The sequence below is a fragment of the Vulpes lagopus genome, chromosome 1 (genome assembly GCF_018345385.1).
Source record: "Vulpes lagopus strain Blue_001 chromosome 1, ASM1834538v1, whole genome shotgun sequence".
Taxonomy (NCBI): domain Eukaryota; kingdom Metazoa; phylum Chordata; class Mammalia; order Carnivora; family Canidae; genus Vulpes; species Vulpes lagopus.
The window spans coordinates 149122523-149137284 of record NC_054824.1 but is presented as its reverse complement, the minus strand read 5'-3'; the positions used below and the strand labels follow the sequence as shown (position 1 = coordinate 149137284).

At 36.1% G+C, this 14762-nt stretch overlaps 1 protein-coding gene across 1 annotated transcript in view; it reads right to left on the bottom strand.

Moving 5' to 3' along the window:
• The window catches only part of SMYD3 (SET and MYND domain containing 3), a 703487-nt gene that overhangs the window by 495085 nt on the left and 193640 nt on the right, over positions 1 to 14762 (bottom strand). The window contains exon 5 of the mRNA XM_041751959.1: positions 13476 to 13612. Coding sequence (XP_041607893.1) covers positions 13476 to 13612 — 137 coding nt within the window. The remainder of the gene's footprint in view (positions 1 to 13475; positions 13613 to 14762) is intronic.

Genomic DNA, 14762 nt, shown 5'->3' with positions numbered 1-14762 from the left:
CATGTAGGAAAATCAGAGGGAGGTCATGCCAGAGGCCAATTAAAAGATTTCCAAACATTAGACAATATCTCACCTTAAGATCTGCATATTCCAGGTTTTTGATACTGTTCTTGGAACTCTAAACAAAATAAGAAAACTCACAGTTGCCTACTATCACAAAAAGACTTCTGAGACTTCTGAGGCACCAAAATAACATTCCTTAACAACTTCTGCTCTAAACCTGAAAGGTTGTGAAGGATGAACCGGGCCCCAGGACATCAACCAATAAGTTGTATGGGCTCTTCAGATGATAAGTTGTCTCTGCCATTTCAACAAAATGCTGCCAGCCACAGGGGAAAAGAGCATAAGAAATAAAGTGCTGTAAGAGTATTTTTCATCCTGACCCTAATTCAGCTGATCCTAATTAAACAGCTCTGCGTAGAGTGCTGTGATAAAATTTTCCTACAATCATCAAAACTAAAATTATTTTCTTTAAAAATTTATTTATTTTTAGAGAGAGAGAGAGAGAGCACAAGAGAGTGGGCTAGACAGAAAGGAGAATCCCAAGCCAACTCCACAATGAGCGCAGAACCCAGGGTGGAGCTTGATCTCACAACCCTGAGATCACAACCTGAGCCGAAACCGAGTGAGATGTTTAACTGACTACACCACCCAGGCACTCCAAAAACAAATTATTAATTAACACTTTAAACAGGCCCCACAACTGTCAAGTTTGATCAGATGCGATTCCAATGCTTTTCTTTTACTTGACAAGTGTATGTTCAAAAATGATAATTTCTAAATTACTTGCCTATCCCATTAATATCAAGTATAAATTTTAAGGTCAAATAACACTGCTTAAAGAAAAAGAAGTGTCCAAGAAGGTCAAAGAGGATTTTCTTCCATATTGCACATATATTCTTCTACATTATAAAATATTTTAATCTGTAAATGCAAATATTTATAGAATCATTTAAAAAAACCACATCTAATAATGGTTTGAAAATGAGACAGATCCAGGCTAAAGGCTCTTGAATAATTAATGTTTTAATATTCAGTACTTCAAGGTTATGGAATTCAGATTTCACAAAGTAGCTTAACTCCATGCAAATTCCATTTCAATCACCTTTATTTTCACCTAGAGTTGTGGCAGCATCAGTTCAGAAATGTTTGATATGAAAAACCCATCCTCCTCCCATACACCCTACAAGCACTTATTTAGATTTCAATATATGAGGAAGAGAGGTGTGTAAGACAGGATGTATCACCTGTATGAAAATAGCAGGAATCCTAATTAAATAATTCAGAGCTTTGCCTATAGCACTACTTTAGTATTAGTGATAGAAATCTTATCAAATATTCTCATTTTGCTCACTCTGGATTTCATTCCTAAGGCTTCTAACAGTTTATGATTAGAGCTCTAACACAGAACTTGCATAACACAGAATGCAGTATGGTGGAATACAGGGAAAACCTGAAATTAGGAGAGCCAGGTTAAAGCTCTGGCTCTTTTGTTTTTAAAACAGTGTGATCTTAAGCATTCCTCATCTGCAAAAGGAATAAAAACAATAATGACTCAGAGGGCTGTTGTAGGAAATATATTTGATTATATTTGTTAAACTACTTTATAGAATTTATTTTAAAAAAAACTAAAAATAAAAATGAAATCAGGGTATTTCATGACAATTTTCCCTGGACAATCCATGATAAATCCCTCAATTGTTTCTTGATCTATCAATGTAAGACAAAAACCAGTGTCTAATATTCATTGGCTTCATGGTTGAGTAGTGACAAAAAAAAAAAAAAATGAAGAACAGAAGACAAATTCACATCCTATCAAGTACATAATACAGTAGTTTTGTTTATAACTGAGTTATTGAAGGAAGAGTACCTAGCTGGAATGGAAAGCTGCAATCACTTAAACATACAGACTTTCTGAGATTTAAACATATCAATATACAGATAATTGAATTGAATCTAGTTTCAAATGCTAACACAAGTAATCCTATAGTGTAACCTATTCATACTTTTCTGGCCTTATACAGATAACCTTCAATATAAGGAATGGGGAGTGAAATGGGGAAAATTGGTAAACATTGATCAAAGGGTACATACTTCGGCCAAAAGATGAATAAGTTCTAGGAATCTATTGGACAGCATGGACAGCACAGTGTTTATACCTCATAACACTATATTATTTACCTGAAAATTAAGTTCTTAAATGTTATATTCTCATTGTAAAAAAACAAATGGTAGTTATTTGGTATAATGAAGGTGTTAGCTAACCCAAAATTATTTTGCAATATATGTGTATCAACACCCTGTACACCTTACACTTCCATAATGCTGTATGTAAATTACATACCAATAAAGCTAAAAAATATATAAGGAACAGGTATTGCTGAAAAGTTGTTTGTACTGCTAAATCATTTGCTGTATTACATTTTTACTTCAACTTAGAAGCTAGTTCTTGAGTAATGAGGCACCAAGTAACAGAGAAAGCATTCGACTGAGCTCAAAAGACCTAAATTTTAGTATTCCTCCATTACCAGGTGACTACGTGACCTCCTCTGAGCCACAACTGATGCATCATGGCAAGAGGAGCAGAGGGGCCATGGATCTGGTTACTTTCTGTGATCTCGCCAATCCTAAAATTGTATGCTTCTGTGCTGAAAGAAGGAGCAGGGTAACATGAGTCTGTTTTAAGTACAGGAAGTGAAGACATATAACCAATAAAAACAGAATATTCACTGTTGCCAAGTGGTTGGCAGAGCTAATGCCAGGGACTACTGATCTGACAACAGGAACAGATGAATCCTAGTTAGGTGGATTTGATCAAAGGTTTTCACTGAAACTTTGGGAATAAGCAGGACAGAGAGAGAAAGGATACAGGAAGATATACTACCCTCCTTTCATGGTTACCATGAACACCACAAACTTAAAGAGCATTAGCCCTGCCTTATACTCACAGAGATAACTCACCCTGACGTGTGATGTTGATCCTGAGTGAAACCCTTTCAAGGACAGTGGAGCTCTAAGCTCTGTCAAGGCAGCCTGACACATGGTTGGACCACTTGAATATTAAAAAGTTGTTCCAGATACTAAGTCAGAATCAGCCTGCCTAATAGGACAAGACTTTCCTTCCTTCCTTCATTTTTCATAAATGAAAACTTACCTGAATATGTCTCTTTAAACATCTAAGTACTGAAAATAAATATTTTAATGAAAAATGATCCTTGATAAACTCTAGTGAGGTTATGTTCTCTCTCAATCAGGACACATTTGTTTATCTGCCTTAGAGAAGCCATCCCCAAATTCTCTTATCTTTGTAATATACCGAGTCAACCTTATTTTCCATATCAAATAGCAATGTCTAATTTCTGCCATTAAAATTTCACCCTGTTTCTGTTGGTTGTAAAATGTAACAGAGGAGTTTATCACAATGTTTATTACTACTAAAAGTATACCCCTAAAACATACTTGGTTTTTTTCTCCCATGAGAGGTCCTTTTCATTCCTAATAGAAAAAAATCAAACCACAATATGTAAGGTCTGAGTGCAATATCCATAATTTAAAAAGAAGATCTAAAGAATCAAACAAAAACTTTCTGACCTTGAGCTATATGGCCAAATATTTCTACTAGAAAATTGTATCTTTATATTTCATTTCAAGGCAAAATAATAAAATATAACACCTACAGTTTAAAAACAAAAAACTGGGATCCCTGGGTGGATCAGTGGTTGAGCTTCTGCCTTTGGCTGGGGGTGTGATCCCCGGGCCCCAGGATCGAGTCCCGCATCAGGTTCCCTCCAATAAGCCTGCTTCTCCCTCTGCCTATGTCCCTGCCTCTCTCTGTGTGCCTCTCATGAATAAATAAATAAAATCTTTAAACAAACAAACAAAAACCCTAAGAATGAAAGTGTAAATATATAAGACATTAATAAAGTACATACTTTTTTCTATTCAACAATTCTATGTCTTCCTAATCTTTAATGAAATATTACATCTATCCCACTATATTACTGAATTAAGCCATTTGTTAAGTTACTAAATTAAATCTTCTTGGAGTAAAAGAAAAATTCAAAAATCAAGTATTGTATACATACTGTGCTTACAAACACGATTGACAATGTAAAACTACAGAACTAATGGCTTGTTAGAAGATGACATTTAAATATTTTCTTTTTTTTAAGATTTCTTTATTTATTTGAGAAAGAGAGAAAGAGCACAAGTAGGAGGGGAAGAGGGAAAGGGAGAACAAATCTCAAGTGGACTACACACCCAGCATGGAGTCTGACGCAGGACTCAATCCCAAGATCCTGCAGTCAAGACCTGAACCAAAACCAAGAGTCAGTCATATAATCAACTGTAGCACCCAGGTATCCTTATCTTTTTTTTTTTTTTTTTTTAATTCTCAGAGAATTTTCTGGTAGAATATATTCTGTTTCCTTCCAAGTGCAAAACATCTTCTGGCTTACAAGAATAACTTAAGAGTTGGCAAACAATGGTCCATGGGCCAAATCTGGCCCACTAGATGCTTCTACACAGCTTGCAAGCTTAGTGTTTTCTTACATTTTTAAACGTCTGGGGAAACAATGGAAAGAATACTGGGGGATAAGTGCAAGTGTATGAAAATCAGTGTTTAGTGTCCATAAAGTTGTTAGAACGTGGCCACCCCTGTTCACTTACATATGGCCCAGGGAGGCTTGTTGGCTGCCACAATAAAGTTAAGAAGCTGCTCTCTCAGCAGTCACTACAAACTGCCGTGATACTGTAATAGTCCACTTTTGCCTCTTGGCCTATGAAACCATACTATCTGGGCTTTTACAGAAAAGGTATGCTGAATTGTAATAATTAACATGATGATTCATCATTTCCTGAAGACATTAGGATAATGGTAGCCTCTCTGATTCTGACTCATCAGCGAATTTACTGAACTTCTTGAATTTTACCACATTAAAGACTTCTTTTTACCTAGTCTTATATGTTTGTAGTAATGTATTATTTTTAAACATATTTAACAAAATACACTCCATAAAACAAAAAAGTTTTCATGTAGTCCTTCATCCAGTCATCAATTAAATACTTAAATTCTGCATGCCATGAAGATGGCTAGGGATTTGAAATGAAATCTAATTCATGGCTCTAAAAAAAGTGCCAGTTGGGTAGGCAGACACAGCCCTCTGATTCTTGCCACCAAAGAGAAGACCAAAGCAAGAAAAGCAACTTCCACCATTTCACAGTGACATACTATCATTTAAAAAATATTGCCTCTATTTGAATTAATGGCAACTTGTACACTCAAATAGAGAAGGCAACAAGGCTTGGCTAACATGTTTATCCATCAATAGTTTTAATTACAGCATTAGCCTTTCATAAGCAATTAACCTTGACCAACACAGGTATGAATAAAAATGCTGATTAAGAATTTACTAATTATCCTTCCCAACTTCAGAAGTTAGCTAGCATCTGGTCTTTATAATAAACACACACCAACTCATCATAGGTTATTTATTTATTTACACTTCAGTGAAGATAAATGTTAACTGAATGGCTAAAAACGAAGAACATGAGACACACATTAAAATCACAATGACTTGTTTTGTTTTGAAAGCCCAAGTGTCCTACAAATGTCACTTTACTCGGAAGAACATTTTCAAGAATAATGGTCTCTTGAACTGACACAGAGATTCAATTTATTGTAATAAAAAATATATAAATCATAAATGCATCAGCATTTCATAATTAGAAAGCCAGGATCTGCAAGCAGTTAAGCACGTTGGCTGTTTGCTTGCTTTCCTTAAAAACAGAGGAGAGGTAATATCCCAATAACCAAGTCTTCTAGCAGCTGTGCTGAGCAGACATGAGAGATGTCTCATCTAGCAGTTACCTCCAAGCGTGCAGATACAAGCACCCCAGTGATCAGAGGTTAGCAATCCTGGTGTGTCTGCTCGCTTTGAGTAGTAAATATTTAATGGCACATTTTTCCTTAATGGAACCCAGGCACATCTGATCAGTCACTGGGATCATTTAGTAATGCAGTCAAAGTTATCATACTGCCATTTCACATCATCTTTGTAATTAGATAATTCATCACTTTATTAATTCAAAAGATTGCTTTCTTTACTACTTTATAGCATGCTACAGTGGGGAAGCCCAACTGAGCTGATCAACAAAAAGGCTCTAAAACTTGGTCCTACGTGAACTTAAAACCCTTGAGTGGCAAAGAGACACATATTCCTGACCTTTCAAACCAACAGAAGTAATATTCTTCTCACATATTAGCCTACCAGCAACAGTGAATAAAGTACCACCACATCTAGATAAGAGGGCTAACAAAAAAAAAAAATTAATTTAATTAAAAAAATAGAATAAGGGGGCTAACGAAACTGAAAATTTTCAACTACAAAGTGAATATATCAAGAACAAGTTTATTCCTGCTTTCTAACTGAGACACAATGCTCCTCGGTGAATAAAGAGAACCGGGGTACCTGGGTGGCTCAATGGTTGAGCATCTGCCTCTGGCTCAGGGCATGATCCTGGGGTCCTGGGATCGAGCCCTGCATTGGGCTCCCTGCAGGGAGCCTGCTTCTCCCTCTGCCTGTGTCTCTACCTCTCTCTCTGTGTCTCTCATGAATAAGTAAATAAAATCTTTAAAAAAATAAAAAGGACCACAAAGGGTTATTTAGTAATTATTCCTTCTTGCTGATTTTCACACTTTACTAAAATTGTAAGGTTATGACAGAACGTCATATAGATTAGTAACACCCTCAGCCTAAACGGACACAGGAGCCAAATATAAGTATGCAGTCTCAAATGTAATAATATCATTACTATTTTCTTGTATCTTATTTCTAACATATCTCAATAAAAATTATTAAATTACTATTTCTTTTCCTATTGAATTAGCAAAATTCTTGTATTAACACATTTTCCACTGCTTCTCCAATAAAAAGAATTTTCCCCCAGTAAAAAACATTTTGGCCAGGATAGAAGGATAGAAAGGAATGTAAATTTTAAGTACCAGAGTATTAAAAAACCCTTCTAAAAAATGCATTTTAAGCCTGTACAAGCATAGTGCTATACTGCAAACACCAGCTGCAACTAATAACATTAAAATTTAGAGTTAAAAAAGGCAGGCTTTGGAGGTCACATATGTGCCCTAAAAAATAAAAATAACACGCTACCAGAATTATTATTTTGTTTGAAAGGAAAGGGAGAGAACATCTTCTCAAACACATGTGGAATTTCTAATCAAAAAATTCTGCAGCAGTTATACAATATTATAAAGTTAAAAAGTACTTTGCAGAGCTTTATGAACACAATGACACATGTTTTGTGGTCAGGAAGGCCACTTCTATTATTGTTGCTTCCAATTTAATGTCTGCTTTTGAAACATTTTATGCAACCAGTTCATTTTCCATTTCATTGCTCTGATCTTACCACATTAGGTTTACCAAATGCATTTTTTTTTTAAAGTAAGACCTTTCTTTTTTTTTTAATTTTTTATTTATTTATGATAGTCACAGAGAGAGAGAGAGAGGCAGAGACATAGGCAGAGGGAGAAGCAGGCTCCATGCACCGGGAGCCCGATGTGGGATTCGATCCCGGGTCTCCAGGATCGCGCCCTGGGCCAAAGGCAGGCGCCAAAACCTCTGCGCCACCCAGGGATCCCCTACCAAATGCATTTTTAGAAAAGAAAGATTTAAGTCCAGAAAAAAATAATTAAGTATATTTTCCTAGAATTCTGTGCAATAATCTCTAAAAAATCTATTCTTTGCATAACAAATAAACTCAAAACCAGGTCTATGGACATTAAGTTTAGGCATTAATATCCATTATGAATAACAATCAATATAAATTTTTGAGGGATGGACTAGAGAAGTACTACTACACATTCCATGCCATTTCAGTGAATTGTAACATAACTAATGAATCTTATAATTTCATTTCATCCTTCTAAAATGCATGCCTGAGAAACATTTCATTCATTATGTGAAACCTCCTTCTGTCTGTCCTTTGTGACAAAGCTACACGTAATTCTCAGCACCTCAAGAGACCCCAGAACTGGGTACAACTATGAGTCAACATCTGAGACTCTGGTTTGGTTTACAATGAGCTGCAGACTGGCTCCTGACCATCTATCTGACAGCACAGGGCGACAAAAAACACTAAAGTTTAAGACTTTATTTTTAAGAATAAAAATAAAGCTGGGAGGTACGACCAGCAGTAGTAGAAATTAGTAACATGTGTCACACTAAGTACTTTTGACTTAATCCTCACTTTCACCTCTGAGGTAGATATGAGGATAATGATTCCCATTAAGAGATGAGAAAACCAAGACTAAGAGAATTTCATTTTCTTGTCTCAGAAAGCAACTCAACCATCATACTATCCAGCATGCCATTTTAATTTGTCCCTCTCTAATTTAAAGTTTAGATTTATTAGTAGTAGTATAAACATTTTTCTGGATTGTAGCAAATATTTAGAACTTGATCAATAGGCTAAACCACAGTAGCTGCCACACTAAGATAAATCCATTTTGAAACCTAACCCAAAATTTTGTTTGAAGGTAGAAATGGAAGGGAAAAAGTGTGGGGTAGGAAGAAGAAGGGGCTTGTTGAGATGGAAAGGTGAATTTCCTCTGAATAATCTGACAAAGAGCCAACTGAGATGAATGTGGCCTCACTCTCATACACATATAAATAACTGCATGTCTCCTGGGTTCTACCAAGTATCTCCAATGCACCCCACACTTTAGCCACCACCATTACTGTCACCAGCACCTATAGCTTCCCTCACACTTATAGCTTCATTTCCACTCAGCCACAACCTCCAACCATCCCACCCTCACCAGAAAACACACAATCTAAGCTTAAATCCAGGAAACTGCTCTGAAAATAAAGCTCCTGGCAAATCACTCCAGCCACACCATCACTCTGCAGCCCTTCTATAGAAATTCCACACATACTATTAGCCTAATTTCCACCTAATGCAAAACAAACATTTTAAACATCAAGATTTTATTCAAACTTGTATCATACTCACTAAAAACAATGGAAACACATATTGCATAGGTAACAACTACCATTTCAGATCCCCAGAAGAGGTCAGTATGTTCTTGAAGCTCAGGATGTCAGAGAAGCCAGCACCACTCACTCCCCACAAGTATTTGCAGACCATCTGTCTGGAACTGTTTCCCTATACCAAACTCTCTTCTGAAATTCATGCCATTAATTTTGCTTACTTATTATATAAAGTCTTCCTGGATACTGTCCCCTAGAAAAATTTCTCCTTTGTAAGTGTCATGCTATTTAACTTTTTTTTTTTTTTAAAGAGAGGGAGAAGGCAGGGAGGGACAGAGGGAGAGAGAGAATCTTAAGCAGATTTCATGCCCAGCTCAGAGCCTAATGTGGGACTCGATCTCACAAACCCTGAGACCTAAAATCAAGACGCAGACGTTTAACTGACTGAGCCACCCTGACACCCCTCATGCTATTTAACTTTTTAGAGCCAGGCAACAAATTCACAAGTGGATAGGATATATTTATAATGCAAATTCTTACAACTTAAACCCCAATTGGCCATTTCTGTTCACAGGCTTGTTTGTTTATGTGGGAGTGGTAAGCAAGAGAATAATAATATCAGTGCTAAGGAAGTAGGGGAAAAATGAAAATATAGAAATATGGAAATATGATCCCAAAAAAATGGCTACAGAATAATGTCCTTGGAGTAATGTTGGGGAGGGGTGTCTTCCTAAGTAAAACTAAGTCTTAAGTAGCAGAAGCACATTCAGTGCTAAGAACCTAGTCCAACTGGAGATACATACATTATTTTCAACAGAAAACCCCAGAGTGTTCAATACATAAACTTATACCTTTTGGAGAATTACTCATGGTCTTCTATTAGAAAAAGCCACCAGCCTGTTTATAACAGCATCACCTACAATAGCCAAATTATGGAAAGAAACCAAGTGTCTATCAACAGATGATGGATAAAGAAGATATATAGACAATGGAATATTACCCAGCCTTCAAAAAGAATGAAATCTTGCTATTTGCAAAGACTTGGATAGAGCTAGAGAGTATTATACTAAAAGAAATAAGTCAGTCAGAGAAAGACAAATATATGATTTCACTCATATGTAGAACTTAAGAAACAAAGCAAACGAACAAAGGGAAAAGAGAGAGAGAAATCAAGAAACAGACTCTCACTTACAGAAAACACACTGCTGGTTACCAGAGGGGAGGCAGGTGAGGGATGGAGGAAACAGATGATGGGGATTAAGGAGTGCACCTGTCCTGATGAGCACCAGGGGATGTAGGAAAGTGTTGAATCACTATATTGTACACCTGAAACTAATATTACACTGTAAATTAAAAACAAACAAAAAAACAAAAAAAGAAGAGGAAAAAGACAATAAGGCTAGCAGGAATGAAACATACTCTCAGGATTAAGAACTTTCTCGTCCTCCACTGAACCCTTTCGTTTCCAGGCAAGTGCAAGTTTAACAAAAATACACCTATGCCCAAGTAAGACTTTTGACTTGCTAAAGCTTTTGGTAGATAATTTTCTGATTTATAATTAGCCACATGTTTCTGTAACATGTATCAAGAATGCCTTGCACAGGACAGCCCAGGTGGCTCAGCAGTTTAGCGCCACCTTCAGCACAGGGTGTGGTCCTGGAGACCTGGAATCCAGTCCTATGTCAGGCTCCCTGCATGGAGCCTGCTTCTCCTTCTGCCTGTGTCTCTGCCTCTCTCTCTCTCTCTCTCTCTCTCTCTCTCTCTCTCTCTCTCATAAAGAAACTCTTTTAAAAAAAAGAATACCTTGCACATAGTAAGCCTGCAAAAATAATAGAAAAGGTCTGTTTAATAAGTGAATTCACTAACTTCTCAGGTGGCCAAGAAGCTTCATAACAAAAGACTAATTGTAAGGGACATTTGGAAATCTAAATTAAAAAAAGAGCATTTGTCTGAAATCTAAGTATTAAAAGCATAACAAGATATAAAACAATTTTGAAAATTATTGAAACCAGGTGATGGAGACATGAAGATTCATTAAACTAATCTCTCTACTTTTGTGTATGTTTGGAAAAGTCCATAATCAAAAAGTCAAAAAAATTATGATCTAAACAAATTTAGAAAAGTTCTCAGAACTCCTTCTGCCCTAAGTGACAGTGGAATGAGCTAACATATAAGCTTAGCACATCTGATACCTGCATAGAACCCGAATGAATATAAATGAAGGGGACCAAAAGCAAAACATAAAATACAACTTTCTTCTTTGAGGCCAGGTAAAGCCAGCCTTCTGCAAAGCATAAATTAAAAAATTAGTGCACGAGTCTGAGACAGGCAGGGCAGCCTGGACTGATGCCCGACAGTCTGTATATATGACAGCAAAAGCTGTAGGCAGTACACCCTGTACAGCCCACTTCTTTCTGGTGATTCTATGCCACTAGGACTGGGAGAGAGACAGCACATAGGAATAAAATCCTCTGTCCAAGATTCACTACCCACTTCCAATGCATTTGTGGTGACCTGCACCATCACACACTTGAAATGTTAACAGCTCAGCAGCTCATCCCTGAGGTGCACAGGATACCAATTAGTTTAATATTAAACTATTCCATTTTTTAAAAGATTTTATTTATTTGAGAAAGAGAGAGACAGCAGTAGAGGGAGAGACAAGCAGACTCCCCACAGAGCAGGGAGCCCAATGCGGGGCTCAATCCCAGGGCCCTGAGATCATGACCTGAGCCAAAGGCAGACGCTTAACCCACTGAACCTCCTAGGCACCCCAAGACTATTTTATTAAAAAAAAAAAAACGGTGACAAAGAAGAAGATGAGGAGAAAAGAAGGAGGAGGAGGAAAGAGATCTATTTTAAGGACATATGTATAAGCAGAAAGGTAACTATAATTTGTAAAATATTAACAAAACTTTTACAAGGAAGAACAGGAGTCATTGGTTAATATTGCTTTAACCTAGAGTTTAAGGCAGAAATCACACACCTGAGTCCACTTCTCCTCAAAAATCTCAAAGATGTCTATGTTCTACTTTTGTGACCATAACAAATACAACTATGTGAGGAAAAAGGATGGCATATTATTAAAACTTTGTCTACTTATTCACAATGACAGAATTTTCCCCTCCACAGCACAGAAAAAATTTCACTGTAAGATATATGAATTCAACATTTTTTAAAAGAAATAAGAAAGTAATTCCACATGTTACACTGAAAAAGTCTTTTTAAATATTTTCCATAAATACTAAGAACACCAGTAACTACCACCTGAACAATTTCTAACAATGGCATATTTTTACCTTTCGGGGGGCATAACTGTATTGTGTCCAACATCAGAAGCACCTGTGTGTACTGCAGACATGCTCCTGCCAAGGCTATAGTTTTCAGAAGGATGTGAAACACATGAGAAACTTCTCCTATATATTATAAGGAACCACTGTCTTTCAAAATCAGTTTTAAAGTGGAGACAAACCAGAATTTAAATGCTAAGTGATATTACCAGAATATCATAAAAATATATCCTGAAGAACAAAAATACATTTGGAAAAAACAAGAATAAACCTCTAGCAATCACACTAATCACATTTAAATTCTTAGAAAATAGGCAGATTACAAAACATGCTTGAAAAATATTCATGGGTTAAGTATGTCAGTGGATGTGCACTTGTGAATTGTAATACCAGTGGCGAAGTCACCCTCAAAAGTAAAATTTTACTTGTTATTAGAATGTGATCAGTATTTAAGCAAACCCAAATGCACAATACGGGAAAGCAAGAACAGCAAGCCTAACAGCAGCGGGGATGCATCTGATCCTCTGACCTACCCCATGGTGCACAGCAAGGATCAGCCAGCACGTTCTGTCTCCCTAGGCCCAAACAAACCCCCAGAATCATCTCCAAACAGAGCATGTCAGGTAGCAACTACCAAGAGACCACACAAAAAATATTAAATTGAACCTATTTTCTAACCCTCGTCTAAGATTTTAGGGACTTGAAACATTTAAATAGATGTTTAGACAATTATTTTTAAATCAGAAATGGTTGTATTTTCATATTATCAAGAATTCACATAATCAAGAAATGGATTCCAATATAGTTTTCACTTCAAAGACCAAGATCCATCACTGACACACCACCACAAAACGACATGCAATGGCAACCTTAAAAATCCATTAGTATGAAACAAAGGAATATGCTGTTTTCTTTGAAGAAAAGAAAGCATACTCTTGACACTATGATAACAAGCTTTGCATGCTGATGATGAACATACACAGGCCATGAATAAGAGTACTGACAAAACAGAAAAAGGAATACCCTTTCCAACAGAAGCAGTGACTTCTTTCATTCTCTACTCATTAAGGTAGGAGAGTGACTTAAGGCATGAATGCTACTGGATTTTTATGGATCAACAACCAAATAAGAAGTAAAGGGATAATATATGGCATAAAGATACCAAACACTTAACACTTACTTTTGCAAAAGCTTCAAAGATGTCAAAGGAAGGTGGCAGCTGAGAAGCATCCTGGATTTCTTCTCTCATGAAATGTTGAAATGTCATTACAAGTTGCCTGAGGCCATCTTTCTTATCTTCAGTCAGTTTGTTAATATCTTTTTTAAAGAGAAAATAAATAATAGCACAATCACACTGTGAATTTTTAATGGGTAATGTTCAGGTGTTCAATGGTAGCTGTTCAACGAGACTTTTCCTCTCCAGATTTCATTCTAACAGAGAGCAAATACATTTCTTTTTATTTTTTCACAACTACAAATTACAATACATACATTATCAATTAAATTGTACCAAACTTCATCTACAAGATCAAATACCTATCAAAACAAAATAAATACACAGACAAAAAAACACTGCAACCAAAATCAATAAAGATGTGTGTTACAGGTCCTCCACTTCGCCATGTACAAACTTTCAAGCCATCACAAATGCTGAAAGTCAGTGAATTTAAGCAGATCTTTTTCATGAAACAATTTACAACCATGTTATGACCAACTGATAAATGGCGTATCTCAATGGCAAAAAGAAAGAAAGAAAAAAGAAAGAAAAGAAAAGAAAAGAAAAGAAAAGAAAAGAAAAGAAGAAAGAAAAGAAAAGAAAAGAAAAGAAAAGAAAAGAAAAGAAAAGAAAAGAAAAGTAATAAAAAGTTCAGCTAGAGTTCAACTGGTGAATGTATCACCCAAAAAGTACATGGAAAAGAACACGGGGACCAACCAAAAAAATCTGGACTTCAAGTTATTTCCACATCGAATAAACAAGATGTGGTGCTGCTAAAACCCAAACAGAAAGAGAAGGTTCCAGAGCCTAGTTGTCAAAAAATCACCTCCTGGAAAACTCAGTTTAATTTATACCACAGAAAGGCGTTAAGTTTAAGAGTATACAATTAATAGCATTTGAGAACAGTTCACTTAAGGCAGCAGGTATGCCACCACCACTGAGCAGGGCTACTATTAACAGTAAAACTCACTGCAAGAGATGTTAATTACCTAGCAGTAACAGAACGCACACAAAAAAAGACTAATTAGTTCTCTATTAAAAAAAACTGAAAAGATACATCAAGTTGAACTACAGCATAATTCTGGGGCTCATGTCAGGTCTAAATATTCTCTTTAAATTAATTGTTCAACAGAACAATTAACCCAATGATTTCTTAAATAATAATTTATTATCATTGGCACTTAGGATCCCATAACCATAAATCTGTACTAGATCATCTTCTTAGTTTTCTCCGCCCAGAAATATTAAACT